This window comes from Dipodomys spectabilis, unplaced genomic scaffold (assembly GCF_019054845.1).
Source record: "Dipodomys spectabilis isolate Male_0828 unplaced genomic scaffold, ASM1905484v1 ptg000002l, whole genome shotgun sequence".
NCBI lineage: Eukaryota > Metazoa > Chordata > Mammalia > Rodentia > Heteromyidae > Dipodomys > Dipodomys spectabilis.
This window is the reverse complement of record NW_024870679.1, coordinates 56,953,266-56,973,398: the sequence shown is the minus strand read 5'-3', so window position 1 is coordinate 56,973,398 and position 20,133 is coordinate 56,953,266. Positions and strand designations below refer to the sequence as shown.

Here is a 20,133-nt window from a genome sequence, read left to right as displayed (position 1 = left end):
GTTGAAGGGATCAGTAGCAACTGCAGATTTATGCAGATCCTAACTCTCTCCTTGTGGTGTAACCTTGGACAAACTGCTTAATCTTCTGAGGCTTCAGTTTCTGTACCTGTGAGATTAATCTGTTGTGAGGATTTAAAACAGTTACCCAGGCACTGGTGGTTCACACTTGTTATCCTAGCTACTAGGAGGCTGAGATTTGAGGATTATGGTTCAAAGCCAGCCCAGCAGGCCCATCTCCAATTATGCACCAAAAAAGCCAGAAGTAGAGCTGTGGTTCAAGAGGAAGAATGCTAGCCAGCCTTGAACACAAAAGCTGAGAGATAGCACCCAGACTCTTAAGTTCAAGGCTCAGGACCAACACAAACACACACACCTTGTGTTCAATAAACATGTTATAATTGTTAGCTTACATTGTAATTGTGAGACGTACAATCAGTGTTGAAGGACTTTTGTAGATTGCAGGTTGCAGGAAGACTTTTAATGGCCTTTGGGAGCACTTAAAAGGAAGTAGTGATTTTGAGGAGGCAAAGGAGAAATGAGCAGGCACCATTACAATAGATCCTTGAAGACAAGTAGGCATATGAATCAGCAGTGATGCGAATGGCATGGGCAAAGGCAAACTAGATGACACACTTGGAAAATAAATGAAGGTGGAAGGCTGGCATTTGCTTGTCAATACCAGCCTCAATGCCCTTTTCTTCTAAGGCTGCTTCAGGATCCTCTAGAGTTGTTCTACCTAAGCATCCAGAGAAACTTGGCCTAGATTCACTGGCTCTTCCATAGCACAGACACATCGTAATAACTGTTGATCTGCTAAATGCAAACATACAAAGGTTATACTTGTTTCCTGGAAGGCAGGCTTCAGAAGTAGCACCGTTCTCACAACTCAGAAAAGTAACTGCCCTAAACTTCCTTTTCCTTCTCACCTTTCAACTGAGGAGAAAAAAATTTACCTATATCAGAGGACTGCTGTGAAGACAAAACTTGAAAAGGGCACCTGATACAGGATTGGAACTCAGACATTCAAGGTTTGGCACCTGTGGTTCAGACTGTGTAGGAGGCTGAGACCTGAGAGACGTTAGCAGCCAACTCAAGAACAAATGCCTGCAGATTCCATCTCTAGTCATCAAAAAGCCAGAGTAGAGGCCTGGCTTAAGAAGTAGAGCATCAGTCATGTATTAGAAAGCTGAGGAAGAATGCAGCCCAGAGTTCAAAACCTTGTATACACATATGCACACACACACATACACATGTGCACATACCTACATAGACCCTGGTTCCCATGACATCCCTGCATTAGTGAAAAATTGGTTATCTGGTAAAATAATGCTCCAAAATGCTGGAACCAAGAGCAGGAAACTAAGACCTTTTTGGAAGCATGCAGAAGAATGGGTAATTTACGGACTCTGAAAAGACTTGTTCACAAATTCTGCTTTGGATGAATAAAAGTTTAAACCATGGTTTAAGGTAACAAAAAATACAAAAACATATTTGTCAGTTATCAATAATAAAGAATAAATACAGGGGTTGGGAATGTGGCTTAGTGGTAGAGTGCTTGCCTAGCATGTATGAAGCCCTGGGTTCAATTCCTCAGTACCACATAAACAGAAAAAGCCAGAAGTGGCACTGTGGCTCAAGCCCCAGGACTGCCATTAAAAAAAAAAAAAAAAAAAAAAAAGAATAAATACATACTCAAACCCTTTTTCTAACCCTTCCCCTTCCTAGTTTTGGGTATAGTCTGAACAAATTAACCAAATGCCACATATACTTTATTCTGACCACTCCTTGCTAGGGAAGTATTCTACCACTTCAGATACATCCTTAGCCTTACTTCTCATCTTCTTTCTTCATGTACGTCTTTTCTGGTACTGTCATATATATAACCAGAAATAACAACTGAGAAAATTAACAAATATCAAGGACTCTCTGTAGGTCTTTCCTTCATCTTCAGGGTAAGCAAGTCCTATTCTCCTGATGAGCCCCCAAAGTGGAGAAACTGTCCAGGGTTAGGAAAAATTTGTACAACATTCCAACATAAGCTTCCAGGTGAAGTCTGTCAAATCTATGGTTTTGGTTTTTTAAAATTACTGAAGGAGTGTCTCTAGAATGAGCCCAACCTGAGTTTGGAATTACAGCGATCATACAAGTTCAACCTTTTGGTAATAAGATAAACAAACAGGGTAATGAGACTGTCAACTCACAAACTCAAACTGGTTTCAACACTCGATTACCAATAGAACAGAAGACCTGTCACCTATAAAGGGCGTTCACTATAGTGGGAGCCTCTGATAATTCATAAAATGCATCCTGAAGTCCTCTAGAATGGAAGCTGCAAGCTGCTGTACTTGTGGGTTCACCTGACTGTGCTCCTGGGTATCACACAAAAGCTTCAACACTTCTTCTTCCACTATCATTTTGCAGTATTTGCTGGCTGAAAGAAAATGAAATAAAGAAACACTATGAGCCGGGTGCCGGTGGCTAATGCTTGTAATCCTAGCTACTGAGGAGGCTGAGATCTGAGGATCACGTTTCAAAGCCAGCCCGGGCACAAAAGTCCATGAGACTCTTATTCCAATAAACCACTAGAAAACGGGAAGTGGTGCTGTGGCTCAAGCTCACCTTGAGCTGAAGAGGGCAGAGACAGTGCCCAAGCCCAGAGTTCAAGCCCCATGACTGACCAAAAAAAAAAGTTTAGTAAGAAAAGCTAATGGGCCAGGTGCGGGTGGCTCACGCCTGTAATCCTAGCTACTCGGGAGGCTGAGATCTGAGGATTGCTGTTCAAAGCCAGCCCGGGCAGGAAACTCCATGAGACTCTTATCTCCAATAAACCACTAGAAAACCAGAAGTGGTACTGTTGTTCAAGTGGTAGAGTGCTCACCTTGAGCTGAAGAGCTGAGGGACAGTGCCCAAGCCCAGAGTTCAAGCCCCATGACTGACCCCCCCCCAAAAAAAAGGCTAATGGCTTACACCTTAGTAAATGTCATTAACACTATGTGCCTTAATAGAACAGAATGAAATATCTTATGCCCCTGGAAAGCCCAGGGGCATTTCCATACTTGTGGAAATAAAGCAGAAAATATCCAAAAAATAATCAAGGGGCTGTGAAGGTGGCTCAGTGGCAGAGTGCTTGCCTCGTATCCATGAGGCCCTGGGTTCAATTCCTCAACATCACATAAACAGAAAAATCCAGAAGTGGCGCTGTGGTTCAAGTGGTAGAGCACTAGCCTTGAGCTGAAGAGCTCAGGGACAGTGCCCAGGCCGAGAGAGTTCCAGCCCCATGACTGACACACGCTCAAAAAAACCCAGAGAATAAAGGATCAAGCTGGTCCCTCAATGTACTAAACAGAAGCAAGAAACAATGAAGTATTCTTATGTTGGTACAGACTCTCAGGGTATATAGAATAAGTCTTTGCTGAGAATTCATAACAACAGTCCCAAGTAGGTTTGGATTCATACCAAGTGAACATTTCAGAGAAATTAAGAAGACTGGAAAGGTTTTAATGCAGTGTAGACAAAAAAAAAAAAAAAAAAATCAAGAGATTCCCACACCCCTATAACCCCCACTCCCCGCCACAAAGCTGGCGTGAGAGTTTGTACCTGTCATTCCAGCTAAAGAGGAGACTGAGATCAGGAAGTTTATGGGTTTCAGACCAACCTTAACAAAACAAAAACTTGCAAGACATCAACAGAAAAGTCTGAGCATGGTGGTACATACCCTGTCATTCCAGGAAGATTCTAGTCCAGTTTAGGCAAAAAAAACCCCAAAAAACCTATTTCATAAATGAAAACAAAAATAGCTGGAGGGCGGGGGGGGGGCTAGGAAGGTGGCTTAGTGGTAGAGCGCTTCCCTTGCATGCCTGAGGCCCTGGGTTCGATTCCTCAGCACCACATAAGCAAAAAGAAAAAAGCTGGAAGTGGCGCTGTGGCTCAAGTGGTAGAGCGCTAGCCTTGAGCTGAAGAGCTGAGGGCCAGCGCCCAGGCCCAGAGTTCAGACCCCACAACCAGACCTAAAAAAAAAAGTAGCTGGAGGTGTAACTTATAGACTCTCTTATCTCTCAGGAAAAATAAAGGATAAAGGACAGAAAGATTTGGATATGCGGGCTGGGATGTAGCTCAGTGGCAAAGCACTTGCCTAGCAAGTGCAACATCTGGGTTCGATCCCCAGTACCAAAAAAAAAAAAGAAAGGACAAAAAAAAAAAAAAAAGATTATACATGGGGCTGGGAAGGTGGCTCAGTGGTAGAGCACTTGCCTTGTATGCCTGAGGCCCTGGGTTCGATTCCTCAGCACCACATAAGCAAAATGAAAAAAGCCAGAAGTGGCACTGTGGCTCAAGTGGTAGAGTGCTAGTCTTGAACTGAAGAGCTGAGGGACAGCGCCCAGGCCCAGAGTTCAGGCCCCACGACCGGACCCCCCCCCCAAAAAAGAAAGATTTGGATATGCAAAAGTATATTTCTGAAAGAAATTCTACAAAAAATAAAATAAATGGGAGATGAGTAACATTTTTTTTTGAAAACTTTTTTTTTTTTTTTTTTTTTGCTGGTCATGTGGCCTGAACTCAGGGCCTAGGTGCTGTCCCTCAGCTCTTCAGCTCCAGGATAGCACTCTACCACTTGAGCCACAGTGCCACTTCTGGCTTTTTCTGCTTATGTGGTGCTGAGGAATCGAACCCAGGGCCTCATGCATGCAAGGCAAGCACTCTACCACTGAGCTACCTTCCCAGCCCCATGGGTAACATTTTTTAATCTCTATATTCAGGAAGCAAAAATCTCTAATCAGAATAGAAATAAATCCATCATGGAGTTAAGCATCCCAATTTTGTTCCAATTTTACCAGATGCTATTGTACTTGAATGTTTAATAAACTGAACAGTTCTGCTGGTGGGGGAAAATACAATTAAGATGTACCACAAAGGAACCAAAGGAAAAGTTATCAGGGAATTAGCTGACAACAGAGCACAACAGCATTAATAGAAGATATTGAAACCTCTCCCACCCCTCTTTTCTTACTCAGATGGCTATTATTTAATAGTAAGAGTGGGGAGAGGGACTCATATTTCAATTAAAGAATTTTATTAACAACCCATCAAAATCTAAATCCAGCCAGGCACCGGGGAGGGGGGGTGGGGGGCTCACGCTGTAATCCTAGCTACTCAGGCTGAGATCTGAGGATCATGGTTCAAAGCCAGGCAGGGCAGGAAAGTCCATAAGACTCTTATCTCCAATAAACTACTCAGAAAACCAGAAGTGGCGCAGTGGCTCACAGTGGCTCACACAGTAGAGTGTTAGCCTTGAGATCAAGAACTGAGGGACAGAGTTCAAGCCCAGACTTCAAGTCTTACAACCAACCAAAAAAATACAAGGGGAAGTGGCGCTGTAGCTCAAGTGGTAGAGTGTTAGCCTTGAGCTGAAGAGCTGAGGGACAGTGTTCAGGCCGAGAGTTCAAGCCCCATGACCGACAAAAAAAAAAAAAAAGAAAGAAAGAAACAAAACAGAGCGGGCGCTGGTGGCTCATGCCTGTAATCCTAGCTACTGAGGAGGCTGAGATCTGGGATCACAGTTCAAAGCCAGCCTAAAGCCAGCCCGGGCAGGAAGGGCAGGAAAGTCTGTGAGACTCTTATCTCCAATAAAACAACTAGAAAACCGGAAATGGCATTATGGCTCAAGTGATAGAACACTTGTCTTAAGCTGAAGACCTGAGGGACAGTGCCCAGGCCCTGAGCTAAAGCCCCACGACCTACAAAAAAACCCCCCCCAAAAAAAACACAATGAGACTCTTATCTTTTCACATGGGGTCTGAAAGCAAAGAGGGCTATATGCCTAGCTTAAGTGTAGAGTAGTGCCTACCTAGCAAGCACAGGCCCAAAGTTCAAAAGAGGTAGGGAAAAAAAAAAAAAAAAAATATATATATATATATATATATATATATTTATATTTATGTTTATTTATTTTTCCCCACTAAAACTGGATCACACTAAATTAGAACTTTGTCTCTAGGAACAGCTGGTATGTGTTTCTATCTTGGGCAAGTTACTTCCCTGAACCTCAATTTTTTTTTTTCTTTGCCAGTCCTGGGGCTTGAACTCGGAGCCTGGGCACTGTCCCTGAACTTGTTTTGCTCAAGGCTAACACTCTAACACTTGAGCCACAGTGCCACTTCCGGCTTTTTCTGCTTATGCGTTGCTGAAGAATCGAATCCAGGGCCTCATGCATATGAGGCAAGCACTCTACCACTGAACCACCTTCCTAGCCCTCAGTTGAATTTTTTTTATCTCTTATATTTGGATATTAACAATAATGCCAACCCCTTGTAGTTTTGTTGAGATCAAATGAGATACTGGGGCTTGAACATGAGTAAAGGATATAAACTAAAAATTCCCAAAGGGTATTTTAAGCAGCAAAACATGTAAGAACATACTCTGCCTAAGAAATAAGGAGACAGCTGGCTTCCCAATCTCTTAGAGAGCCGGGCGCTCTCTGTTCAAAGCCAGCCCAGGCAGGAAAGACAGTGAGACTCCTATCTCCAATAAACCACCAGAAAACCGGAAGTGGCGCTGTAGCTCAAGTGGTAGAGTGCTCGCCTTGAGCTGAAGAGCTGAGGGACAGTGCCCAGGCCCAGAGTTCAAGCCCCACGACCGACCAAAAAAAAAAAAAAAAAACCAATCTCTCAGACATTGAAAAGGAGCAGATCCATGGATTACTTACAAAAAAAAAAAAAAATTAGTTGGGCACCAGTGGCTCATACCTGCAATCCTAGCTGCTCAGAGGCTGAGATCTGAGGATCAAGATTCAAAGCCAGCCCAGGCAGAAGAGTCCCCATGAGACTCTTATCTCCAATTAACTACTCAAATGGAGCTGTGGCTCAAAGTGGTAGATCACTAGCCCTGAGCAAAACAGCTCAAGGACAATGCCCAGGCCCTGAGTTCAAGCCCCATCACCAACCGCACACTCACACCCCCCAAAAAAAGAGAGAAAGAAAACTAGGATAACTACCCAATTATTCACAGCACTTGCCTTTAGGTATAGGAGTGGGTAAAACTTGCACATAGGTCTATACTACTTAGATGTTCCCTCCTAAATATACTGCCAATTCTGTAGCTCTTCTTTTTTTTTTTTTTTTTGCCGGTCCTGGGCCTTGAACTCAGGAACTGGACACTGTTCCTGAACTCTTTTGCTCAAGGCTAGCACTCTACCACTTTGAAGCACAGTGCCACTTCTGGCTTTTTCTGTTTATGTGGTACTAAGGAAACAACCCAGGGTTTCATGCATGCTAGGCAAGCACTCTACCACTAAACTACATTCCCAGTCCTTACTGTAGCATTTTTTAAGCTAGTAATTTTTCCCTTCCTTTTTAAAAAGTTAAATCCAGGACAAAGGTGAATATTCAAAGTCCATTTTGACCTTTTTCATTATTTAGAAAACTATTAGTTGGAAAATTACTTTAATACATACGGTTTTTACTGCAGACATGATATATAGCCCATAGTGCCCAGAGTTGAACCTCTGGTTGAGAGAAGTTGCCAAGTAGTGGGAAAAATGCCCTGAAGGATCTAAAAATACAAAGATGTTAGTTTAGAACTAAGGGATATAAAAACCATCTTCAATATCTTCTCTCAGTGAGGAGACAGATGTGTTTTGCAGCAAGCACAGGGACCATCCAAAAAGCTGCATATGAATTCAGTATTGTCACATTTGCACCCCGTCAGCCTCCTTCCATAGAGAAGTTCACACTGTCAGCCTCAAAACTCAGCTTTTCTATAAATAATTTTTACAATATCACAGAAAAGAAATCAAGGCTAGTTGATATTGTATTGAGTACACTAAAAGCAAACCTAAGAAATCATAATAAAATTACCTGTAAGTCACCAATGCTGACATCTTACAACTTGAACTTGGCCAATTCTGGATGGTTGCATGCTAACTCCAAAAGAAAGAGGAGAAAACAAAGATCTTAATATTATATGCTGTTATTTTAGAATACCATTATAGAATATTTTGTTATTTGTATTTTGAAACATACATTTTCAAAATGTGGCAATTACAAATTTAGATATACTCACTTGAGAATAATCAATTCGATAATTATTATACACACACATAATATATGAACGAAGTCATGTAGCAAAAAAATGCAATGAAGTTCTGAGGATGTAAAAGCTCAGTGGTACCAGGTGCTAGTGGCTCAGGTTGAAAGCAAGCCCAGGTAGAAAGGTTTCAGGGAAGCTGGGCGCCGGTGGCTCACGTGTGTAATCCTAGCTACTCAGGAGGCTGAGATCTGAGGATGACAGTTCAATGCCAGCCCAGGCAGTAAAGTCCATGAGACTCTTACCTCCAATAAACCACTAGAAAACCGGAAGTGGCGCTGTGGCACAAGCCATAGAGTGCCGGTCTTGAGCTGAAGAGCTGAGCCCAGGCCCAGAGTTCAAGCCCCACGACCAACCAAAAAAAAAAAAAAGAGAGAGAAAGGTTTCAAGGATTCCTTCTCACCAAAAGCTACATGCAGTGAAACATGTTTGTCATACCACCAGTAAAAAGAAGCCTGAAATAGATGGGTCATGGTCTTGGCACTCACCCAGGTAGAAAGTTAGATCCTATCTCAAAAATAACCAGTGGAGAGCAGGGCCTGCCTAATAAGGAACTGAGTTCAAAGTCCAGTACCACAGAAGCAGACAGACAGAGAAAAGGAAGAAAAAAAGAGGGAAGGGGAAAGGAAGGATTGGCGCCAATGATTCATGTCTGCAACCCTAGATACTCAGGAGGCTAGTTCTGAGGATTGAGTTCTTAAGCCAGCCCAAGAAGGAAGTAAAAGTCAATGAGATTCTTATCTCCAATAAACCAGCAAAAAGCCATAAGTAGAGCTATGGCTCAAGTGGTAGAACACCAGCCTTGACAAAAAAAAAAAAACAAAAAACTAAGGGATAGCACCCAGGCCCCAAGTTCAAGCACACACAAAGAATAAGAGGGAAGGGCAGTGAGGGGGAGAAAAGAAGAAAGGAAAGAAGGGATGGGCAAGGCAGGTAGACGCAATGGTAGAATAATTGCCTGGCCTGTGCAAAGCCCTGGGTTCAATACTCAGTAACACTTGTGCACAAGGACGCATAATGAAAAAGCTTCATTTTAAAGATAGCGAACTAAGCCAGGCTACTCAGGAAGCTGAGATCTGAGGATCATGGTTCAAAGCCAGCCCGGACACAAAAATCTGTGAGACTCTTTATCGCCAATTAGCCACCAAAAAACTGGAAGTAGTGCTGTGGCTCAAGTGGTAGAGAGCTCGCCTTGTGCCGAAGAGCTGAGGGTCAGCACCAGGCCCAGAGTTCAGGCCCCACAACGGGACCACCCCCCCCCAAAAAAAAAGATAAGTGAACTACTGGGCTGGGAAGGTGGCTCAGTGGTAGAGTGCTTGCCTTGCATTCATGAGGTCCTGGGTTCCATTCCTCAGCACCACATAAGCAGAAAAAGCCAGAAGTAGCGCTGTGCCTGCCTTGAGCTAAAGAGCTGAGGGACAACACCCAGGCCCAGAGTTCAGGCCCAACGACCAACAAAAAATAAAAAATAAATAAAGATAGTGAACTAAGCATGTATTTAATTTATCTATACTCTTTCCTTAAATTCTTTTTTTTTTTTTTTTCCGGTCGTGGGGCCTGAACTCTGGGCCTGGGCACTGTCCCTCAGCTCTTCAGCTTAAGGCTAGGGTTCTACCACTTGAGCCACAGCCTCACTTCTGGCTTTTTCTGCTTACGTGGTGCTGAGGAATCGAACCCAGGGCCTCATGCTTGCAAGGCAAGCACTCTACTACCGAGCCAACTACCCAGCCCTATACTCTTTCCTTAGATCCTATTAACAGAATAAGGAAAATGGTTTAAAACAGAAGCCAACAGTTATAGAACAAAGCAGATGGACAAATTGGTAGCAGATATAGTCCCAGAGGAAGGAAGGTTAAAAACCAATCTGACGCTGGACATTATGCTTATGATTCTAGCTACTTAGGAGGCTAAGATCAAAGCCAGCTAACCAGATGGAATAAGTACAGAAAGCTCTGAAAAATTAAGTGGATATAGTATGTTTTAATATATGAAAGATTTATAATTGTAGTATAGGAAAGAATGTGCATAGGGACAGGAAGAAAAAGTACATTTATTTCACACTATGGGGAAACTGATAGATGATGCCCAAAATAAAGTCAAGAATTTCATCAAAACATGTTATACAGGTCATACACACCTGGCTCAAAACAAATAGTTTTGAAAAAAGCCAAAAAATGGAAAAGAATATTAGAATTAAGGCATACACAACTAGTTTGCACATGTAATTTTTATGAAAATATTTTGTTCCTGTACCAAATCCTGGAGAAGAACATTCCTTTGCAGGTCATGGAAGAGCCATTTTTTTCTGTCACATGTCAGGTGGGCTAGGATACCTGCAGCCAAATAGCTCACTTCTATGTCCTTGCTATGAAGTAAACTGCTTATATGCTTCAGCACACAGTCGGTTATCAGTGTGGGAGAGAGTTCTCTGACTTCGGCTATGTTGTTCTATAGAACAAAGGAAGCAGAGAGCATTAATGGGCAGGAAGGGAGAAAGAACTAGCTCTTCTCTCTTTCCAACTAGAAGGAAGATAAATTTCCCAACCTTATTCTCATCTTCCTCTCTCTCAACTTGGCCTAATATCTCTTTTTCTTTTTTTTTGTCGGTCATGGGGCCTGAACTCTGGGACTGGGCACTGTTCCTCAGCTCTTCAGTGCAAGGCTACTGCTCTACTACTTGAGCCAAAGTGCCACTTCTGGCTTTTTCTGCTTATGTGGTGCTAAGGAATGGAACCCAGGGCCTCATGAATGTAAGGCAAGCACTCTACCACTGAGCCACTTTCCCAGCCCAACCTAATACCCTTTGTGAGGTGCATGATCACTAATAAATCATTAAGAAGTGGTGCTATGGCTCAAGTGATAGAGTGCTCGCCTTGAGCTGAAGAGTGCAGAGATAATACCCAAGCCCAGAGTTCAAACCCCACAAATGACAAAAAATAATAAATAATAAATAAAAATAAATAAAAGTGGAACAAATCACTTAGTAAACACACTAAGTACTAGGTACAGTACTAGATAAACACATGGTTTCTTTTTAATTTGCTTCTTCACTTTAATGTTTGTAATAATCCTACGACTTGACACTTAGCAAGATTAACTTGTCCAATTCACATTGCTAGTTAATTGCTTGAATTAGAGAGTACAAATTCAGGCCTGTCTCAAATATTTAACACTTCCTATTAAATTTCAAAATTATATAAGCTTAACAATGAAAAGTAGATAATATTATATCTATTGCATTAGTTTAATATGTGTTAGAACAAATTACTCAATAATATGCAGTTACTACTTCACAATCCCTGTAGGACAGAAGTCTGGGCATGACTGCTTTAGGACCTCTAACTTAGATCTCACTGCAATCAAAGTTTTGAGTGGGCTGTAGCCCATTGGGGAGAATCTACTTCAATTCTCACTCAACTGCTGCTGGAAGAATTTTCCTATGGCTGCAGGACTGAGAAATTCAGTTTGTGGTTCAGCTCCTTAAGGCTATCCCCCAGTTCTTGAAATATAGGCTTCTCCATTTCCCAACTTTTTTTTTTTTGGCGGGGGGGGGGGGGGGGGGGGGAGGGGAGGGGAGGGGGTCAGTCATGGAACTTGAACTCTGGGTGTAGGCTCTATCCCTCAGCTCTTTAGATCAAGGTGAGCACTCTACCACTTGAGCCACAACACTACTTTGGTTTTCTGAGTGGTTTATTGGAGATAAGAGTCTCATGGAATTTCTTGCCCAGGCTGGCTTTGAACCGTAATCCTCAGATCTCAGCCTCCTGAGTAGCTAGGATTACAAGCGTGAGCCATCAAGGCCTGGAATCATCTTCCAACTATTTACTTTCTAACAGCTTACTCATTCAGTACCAGTGGGGAAAGTCCCTACAACCTTTCTACTTGGGAATGAATTCATACATATATTATTAGCATAATAAAGAAGTGATAACATATCTTATCAGTTAGAAAAGAAGCTGGGACTAGAAACGTGGCTTAGCGGTAGAGTGCTTGCTAGCATCCATGAAAGCCCTGGGTTCAATTCTTCAGAACCATATAAAAAGAAAAAGCCAGAAGTGGCACTGTGGCTCAAGAGGTAGAGAGCTAGCCTTGAGCAAAAAAAGTAGCTCAGGGAAAGTGCTCAAGCCCTGAGTTCAAGTCCCAGGACTGGTTTAAAAAAAAAAAAAGAAGCAAGTCATAGGACCTGATCACACTTGAAAGCAGAGAATTCATAAAAGATATGAATGACAGGTCAGAATTACCTGCTTTCAGATCTCTTCACATAAATGAAAACAGAAAAGGCTGAAGAGATTGCTGCCTCATATGCAGCTTTTAGGAAAGTACCACTGAGCCTAGCTATCAAATGAGATGGACAATCAAATTTTTATGCCCTGGCTGACCACAAAACACAATCCCAGCTGGGCATCAGTGGCCCATGTCTGTAGTACTAGCTACTCAGGAGGCTGAGATCTGAGGATTATGGTTCAAAGCCAGCCCTGGCAGGAAAGTCCACGAGACTCTTATCTCTAAAAAACCACTCAGAAAAATATACGTGGCACTTTGGCCCAAGTGGTAGAACGCTAGCCTGGAGCTGAAGAGCTGAGGGACAGCACGCAGGCCCAGAGTTCAAGCCCCATAACAACAACAACAAAAAATCTCCCAATTTCTGCTACATTATACCTGGCTGGCCTGCTTGCTTGCTTTCTTCCTTTCTTTCTTTTCTGAACTGTGTTGCTATGTAACCCAGGCTGGCCTCAAACCTGTAACCCTTCCTGTTTCCACATTGTAGGGATCTGGGAATACAGGCCAGTTATCTGCTGATTACATTTTCTCTAGTCAAAAATACTTTTGTCGGGCTGGGAAGGTGGCTCAGTGGTACAGCACTGCCTTGCATGCCTGAGGCCCTGGGTTCGATTCCTCAGCACCACATAAGCAAAAAGAAAAAAGCCAGAAGTGGCGCTGTGGCTCAAGTGGTACAGCGCTAGCCTTGAGCTGAAGAGCTGAGGGACAGCGCCCAGGCCCAGAGTTCAGGCCCCATGACTGGACCCCCCCCCCCCCCCCCCGCAAAAAAAAAAAAAAATAACCAGGAGAAAGCAGCACTCAAGTTGTTAAGCTCTAGATGAGGAATCAAGCCAAGCAAGGGCAAGGCCCTAAGTTCAAACCCTAGTACTGACAAAAAAATGTTTTTGCACACATTACTTTGGATTCACTATGGTATTTCAATACATTGCACACTGATCAAATCCTCATTTTCAAAGAGCTCACAATTAAGAAGCAAAGGTTTATTCTGAACTTACACTCTCTTCTAGCATTTACCAGAAGCAACTTAAGATGAGAGAACTAATTTTACATAGGTCTATCGCCTCACCAAAGTCATGAGCACCATCAGCTTGCTAATATTTCATGCCTTGTTGTCTCCCAATATACCCCACATGGCAAAATAAAAGTGCTCAGAGTATGTTTTCATTACTTTCTGTGTAAATCTTTTTTTTAGGAAATAAATTTCTCAATTGTGTAACATACAGATTGAGAGGCAGTACAGAGTATAGCAAAAAAAAATTTCTGAAAAACTGGCTGGCTAAAACTAAGAAGTAGTATAATTAAATGGTTAATATCAGAGGGTCTGGTCTGGAGCCAGACTAGTTGAGTTTAATTATGCCTCTTAAAGTAGGTGACTTAGGAAAAATGGTACTATGGCTCCACATCCCTGTCTATGAGATGTAGAAAACAAGGCTGGCAGCAGTGGTTCATTGTGGCAGGCCTAGCTATTCAGGAGGCTGAGATCTGAGGAATGAGGCTCAAAGCCAGCCTAGGCAAACATCCCAGAGGCTCTTAGATCCAATTAATCAAGGCCAGTAGTGAAGCTGGCTTTGAGTGCCAACTTTGAGCAAAAAAAAATTAAGGTGCAGGCCCCAAGTTCAAGCCCTAGTACTGGAACCAAAAAAAAAGAGAAAGAAATGTGGAAAATGATATGTGACTACTAAGAGTAACTGTAGCATCATTTTTATTTGTATTTTTATTTTGGTGCTAGTCCTGGGGCTTGAACTCAAGGCCTAGGTGCTGAACTTCTTTTACTCAAGGCTAGCACTCTAGCACTTGAGCCACAGCTCCACTTGTGGCTTTTTTAGTAGTTTAGAGATAATAGTCTCACAGACTTTCCTGTCAGGCTGGCTTTAAACCACAATCCTCAGATCTCAGTTACCTGATTAGCTAGGATTACAGGCGTGAGCCACCAGCACCTGGCTTCATAGCAGTATTTTTCATATTCCTGTACATATACCCTTTAGCAACAGGATACTGCTGCTCCTTCCCAAGTAGCAATGGCCACATTCTTTAAGATCAGCTTAACCATATAACCACATAACCAGCGTACAATGGCCAATTAAACATTAGAGCAGGCTGGGAAGGTAGCTCAGTGGTAGAGCACTTGCCTTGCATGCCTGAGGCCTTGGGTTCCATTCCTCAGCACCACATAAGCAAAAAGAAAAAAGCTGGAAGTGGCGCTATGGCTCAAGTGGTAGAGTGCTAGCCTTGAGCTGAAGAGCTGAGGGACAGTGTCCAAGCCCAGAGTTCAGGCCCCACGACTGGACCCCCCCAAAAATAAACATTAGAGCAAAGATAACATGGTATCAGTATAGAAGAAGAACTCGCATAATTAGACTTGACCTCCACTGTTGCTCTGAGACTGCCACTGGAGGAAACTGATGGAGACAAAGCCGAGCTGATGACTCATCCCAATTCTCATGCATCTTAGATCCATCAGCTTTAGTAAAGCAACTAGATAGACACTGCATCAATAAGACTCCCATATTAGACGAGCAGAATGTACAGCTGAGGTGAGTTCAAACTTAGTGAGTTCACCCATAGATTTTTTTTTTTAAATAGTGCAGGTTGGCCTGTAACTCAAAATTCTCTTGCTTTACCCTCTTACGAGAGAAGATTATAGGAATTCACTATTATGTTCCATGGATTCTTAATAAAATGGTTATTGTTTCAAGGGACTAAATTGTAATATGTTTTACTGGAACAATGTAAAGATTAAATGAATTTATAAACAAAGTGCTTACAACAATGCCTAGCATACAATAGATTTACATAATACATAATGATTAGTTTTCTTTAAGTAATTAAAATTAATTTAATACAATTCACCTTACCAAAAGACCAAGTATTTTGCTTTGTATTGTGGACTCTGGAAAAGTCTGTCAAAAAAAAAAAAAAAAGATTAGTTTCCCATGAAGAAAACAACTTTAAATAGGAAAACAATACTATTTTCCTACCTCTAAGACTTGAATGAAGATCTCCAATCCTTGATTTTCAATAAAGTATTTGCAGGCAGCAGGAGACTCATCTGTAAGATTCCAAAGTGCTTTCATACTAAACAAGAAGGTGACATCATGTAAGTTCTCAGTAGTCTTTTGTTTCACTATTGCTAGAAGTTCCTAAAAACCAAAGAGACAGGGAATTAGATATTCTCATGACTGACTGAAGCAGTGTTAACATCAAACCTGATTTCTCAACCCAAGGTTTTACCAATCATTTAATGGTTTTGTCTACTATTTTCTTTCTATAATATTATACCTACCTCTTACTTTTTAAGGAAACAGAAGTTTTCCCTAAGACCCAGCCATACCATTCCAAGGCATCTATCCTGAGCAACAGGAACCATGATACAAGGACACATGCACCTCCATGTTCATTCCTGCACTGTACACAACAGCCAAGAAAGGGAAACAACCTGGATGCCCCACTACACATGAATGGATCCAAAAACTGTGGTACCTATATACAATGGAATATTACACAGTCATTAGAAAGGACAAAATAATGGTATTGGCAGGGGAATGGAACCAGAACAAATCATGTTGAGCAAAATAAGCCAAGATCAGAGAGATAAATGGCACATGGTCTCCCTGATATGTGCGGATGTTAAATTCAAAATGCAAGGATATGGGGCTGGAAAGGTGGCTCAGTGGTAGAGCGCTTGCCTTGCATGCATAAGGCCCTGGGTTCGATTCCTCAGCACCACATAAGCAAAAAAAAAAAAAAAAAGCCGGAAGTAGCTCTGTGGCTCAAGTGGTAGAGCACTAGCCTTGAGCTGAAGAGCTGAGGGACAGCACCCAGGCCCAGAGTTCAGGCCCCACGACCAGACCCAAAAAAAACCAAACCAAAACAAAAAAAAAACGCAAGGATTTGACAAAGTAAACGAGATTCAGGAAACAAAGGACCTCTTCTTAATTTGTCACATCATTTTTAGATGACTCTGTGTTCTTCACTTTACATATGGTATATATATATGTGCACATCTGAGGTAAGCTAGGAAGAGGGTACAGAATCAGAGGGAAACAGATGAAAAAATACAACAGGGGTCCATCAGCTGTACTGGCCACTGATCAAAAGGCAGCAATGGGAGGGAGGGAATGAGAGAGGAGGGAAAACTCACATCAAGCAAAAGGAAAGAAATGTACATAACACCCAATTTGAAAAAAATAGTTGTAGTGCCAAAGTTTGTAGACTTCATAAGTTGTTTTTTTTTGTTTTTTTTTTTTTTTTGTCGGTCGTGGGGCTTGAACTCTGGGCCTGGGCGTTGTCCTCCCTCAGCTCTTCAGCTCAAGGCGAGCGCTCTACCACTTGAGCTACAGCGCCACTTCCGGTTTTCTGGTGGTTTTATTGGAGATAGGAGTCTCACGGTCTCTCCTGCCCGGGCTGGCTTTGAACCACCATCCTCAGATCTCAGCCTCCTGAGTAGCTAGGATTACAGGCGTGAGCCACCAGCGCCCAGCTACTTCATAAGTTTTATAGACCGTAAAAATGACAATTTTGGGGCTGAGAAGGTGGGTCAGCGGTAGAGCACTTGGCTTGCATGCATGAGGCCCTGGGTTCGATTCCTCAGCCCCACATAAGCAAAAAGAAAAAAGCCGGAAGTGGTGCTGTGGCTCAAGTGGTAGAGCGCTAGCCTTGAGCTGAAGAGCTGAGGGACAGCACTCGGGCCCAGAGTTCAGGCCCAGGACTGGACCCAAAAAAAAAAGAGTGACAGACAAGTGCACTTACCCAGGGAGCTAAAATGAAAACAAAGCAAGGGATGAAGCAGGTCCTGGTGCAGGGCAAGGAACCACTTGTTCCTCTCATAAACTCTATACACATTATCCTAGTCATATAGTAACTGTGAGCCATTAATGCTAAGACAGATGCCTGTTTTTCAGCTGATGTTAGGGTTTTTGTTGATGTTGTTTGCTTGCTTTAGTGCTGGTACTGGGGCTTCAATTCAGGGCCTCCCAATATTGCTTAGCTTTTTCTTTTAAGGCTGCCTCTCTACCACCTGAGCCACACCTCCACTTCAAGTTTTTTTTTTTTTTGGTCTTGGGACTTGAATTCAGTACCTATGGACTGTTCCTGGGCTTTTCTGCTCAAGGCCAGCAGCACTCTATCACTTTGAACCACAGCCACCACTTCTGGTTTTCTTGTGGTTAATTGGAGATAACAAGTCTCATGGATTTTCCTGCCCAGGCTGACTTCATACCACGATCCTTAAATCTCAGCCTCCTGAGTAGCTAGGGTTACAGGCTTAGGATATCAGCACACAGCAGCTTCTACTTTTTACTGTTTGATTGGAGAGTGGCAGATTCTTTTGTCCCAGCTGGCTTTGAAACCCAATCCTGAAATCTCAGCCTTTAAGATTCTTTTTTTTTTTTTTTTTTGGTCGGTTGTGGGGCTTGAACTCTGGGCTTGGGCACTGTCCTTGAGCTTTTCAGCTCAAGGCAAGCTGCTCTACCGCTTGAGCCACAGGGCCACTTCTGGTTTTTCTAGTGGTTTATTGGAGATAAGAGTCTCACAGACAGGCTGGGAAGATTCTCAGTGGTAGAGCGCTTGCCTTGCATGCCTGAGGCCCTGGGTTCGATTCCTCAGCACCACATAAGCAAAATGAAAAAAAAAAAAAAAGCCGGAAGTGGCGCTGTGGCTCAAGTGGTAGAGCGCTAGCCTTGAGCTGAATAGCTGAGGGACAGCACCCTGGCCCAGAGTTCAGGCCCCATGACTGGACCCAAAAAAAAAAAAAAAAGAGTCTCACAGACTTTCCTGCCCAGGCTGGCTTTGAACCACAATCCTCAGATCTCAGCCTCCTGAGTCGCTAGGATTACATGCATGACCCACCAGCACCCAGCCTAAGAGTAGATTCCTAGGGAAAGCAAGTCCTTTAAGGCCTTTTTCATTTAAATAGGTCTTTAATATTTTAAGCTGCATTCACATGAGTGGTGATTTTTGGGAGGGCTATAAAAAGTGACAGTCAATTAAACTCACCTTAACTGCCATAAGGAGTTCTTCTTGAAGTTGTGAGGTTTGTCCAGGTAATAGCTAAAAGCAAACAGAAAATCAAAAGTGAAATGTCCAAGCTTTAGTTCAGACTAAGGAGGAAAAAGTCTTAACTGTAGGCATTTCATACCTGCAAGACGAGAATGGAGGTGATGCTCACTGCCATGGTTTGCATCTTTGGATTCTCATGCCTACAAAGCCACTTTATCACAAACTTGGTAGCTTCAAACCTGAAAAGCAGTATTTCTCTCACAACTGCATAAACAATAAATGGTAAGAAAGAAAAATACCCTAACAAACGCTATAGCAAAGTTTATTTTTTTTGTCATAGGGCTTGAACTCTGGGCTTGGGCACTGTCCCTCAGCTCTTCAGCTCAAGGTGAGTGCTCTACCTACCACCTGAGCCACAGCACCTCTTCCAGTTTTCTGGTGGTTTATCAGAGATAAAAGTCATGAAATTTCTAGCCTGGGTTGGCTTTGAACCCTGATCCTCAGATCTCAGCCTCCTGAGTGGCTAGGATTAAAGGCTTGAGCCACTGGCACCCAACTAAAGTTTTGAATTTTTTTTTTTTGGGTCCGGTCATGAGGCCTGAACTCTGGGCCTGGGCGCTGTCCCTCAGCTCTTCAGCTCAAGGCTAGTGCTCTACCACTTGAGCCACAGCACCATTTCTGGCTTTTTTCTTTTTGCTTATGTGGTGCTGAGGAATCGAACCCAGGGCCTCATGCATGCAAGGCAAGCACTCTACCACTGAGCCACCTTCCAAGCACCAAGTTTTGAATTTTTGAAGCCTTACCTTAAAAAAAAAAAAAGGAACAAACAATGAAGACAGTGACAGAAGAGGAATATGCAAAGAAATATATGAGTAAAAAACCCAGGATCAAATCAATCCAAGAAAAATCTTGCTAGGTGAAAGTGGCTCACGCCTGTAATCCTAGCCAGTCAGGAGGCTGAGATCTGAGGAAGGATCCTGGCTCAAAGCCAGCCCAGACAGGATTACAGGCATGAGCCACCGGCCTGGCTCTGATTTTTTTTTTTATAGCTATTATGTTTTGTTTTGTTTTGTTGTAGGTTGTGGGGCTTGAACTCTGGGCTTGGCACTATCCTTGTGCTCTTCAGCTCAAGGTGAGTGCTCTAACACTTCAGCCACAGCGCCACTTCCGGTTTTCGTGGGTAATTGGAGATAGGAATCTCACGGACTTTTCTGCCTGGGCTGGCTTTCAACCGTGATCCTCAGTTCTCAGCCTCCTCAGTAGCTAGGATTACAGGTGTGAGCCATTGGCTCCAAATTATGCAATTTTCTGAGATTTTAGAACTAAAGCGCTATTATGTTTTAAAATTCATGATTATGAAAGATTACAAAAGCCTCAAGAGGAATGCACAGTAGCTACACTGATTTGTTATTAAATAGCAATGATTAAATGAGGAAAACTCTCAGAACAGTTAATATACTAAGCACTCTTGCAGATACTTTATACGTATTATCATATCTAATTCTCTTAAAGTCATGGATTTTCAAAAAAGGAAGCCTATGTACAAAAATAATGGGACCTGAATCTAAGTATGATCGGCTTTTTGGAGCTAGGATTACAGGTGTAGCTGCCAGCATCTGGCTTGAGCCCATTTTTTTTTTCTTTTTTGTCAGTCCTAGGGCTTGAACTCTGGGCCTGGTCCCTGTCCCTCAACTCTTCAGCTCTCTACCAGTTCGGCCACAGTACTACTTCTGGTTTCCTGAATGCTTTATTGGAGATAAGAGTCTCACAGAG

General features: G+C 42.7%; 1 protein-coding gene across 1 annotated transcript in view; it reads right to left on the bottom strand.

Annotated features, from left to right (window-relative positions):
* Positions 1–2,270: 2,270 nt before the first annotated feature.
* Positions 2,271–20,133, bottom strand: part of Zyg11a (zyg-11 family member A, cell cycle regulator) — a 36,567-nt gene continuing 18,704 nt past the window's right edge. Inside the window, exons 7-14 of the mRNA XM_042674628.1 lie at positions 18,500–18,599; positions 18,358–18,411; positions 15,342–15,503; positions 15,219–15,263; positions 10,336–10,530; positions 7,854–7,915; positions 7,451–7,548; positions 2,271–2,431 (exon numbers count right to left, since the gene is read on the bottom strand). Of these exons, the coding sequence (XP_042530562.1) occupies positions 2,271–2,431; positions 7,451–7,548; positions 7,854–7,915; positions 10,336–10,530; positions 15,219–15,263; positions 15,342–15,503; positions 18,358–18,411; positions 18,500–18,599 (877 nt within the window). The remainder of the gene's footprint in view (positions 2,432–7,450; positions 7,549–7,853; positions 7,916–10,335; positions 10,531–15,218; positions 15,264–15,341; positions 15,504–18,357; positions 18,412–18,499; positions 18,600–20,133) is intronic.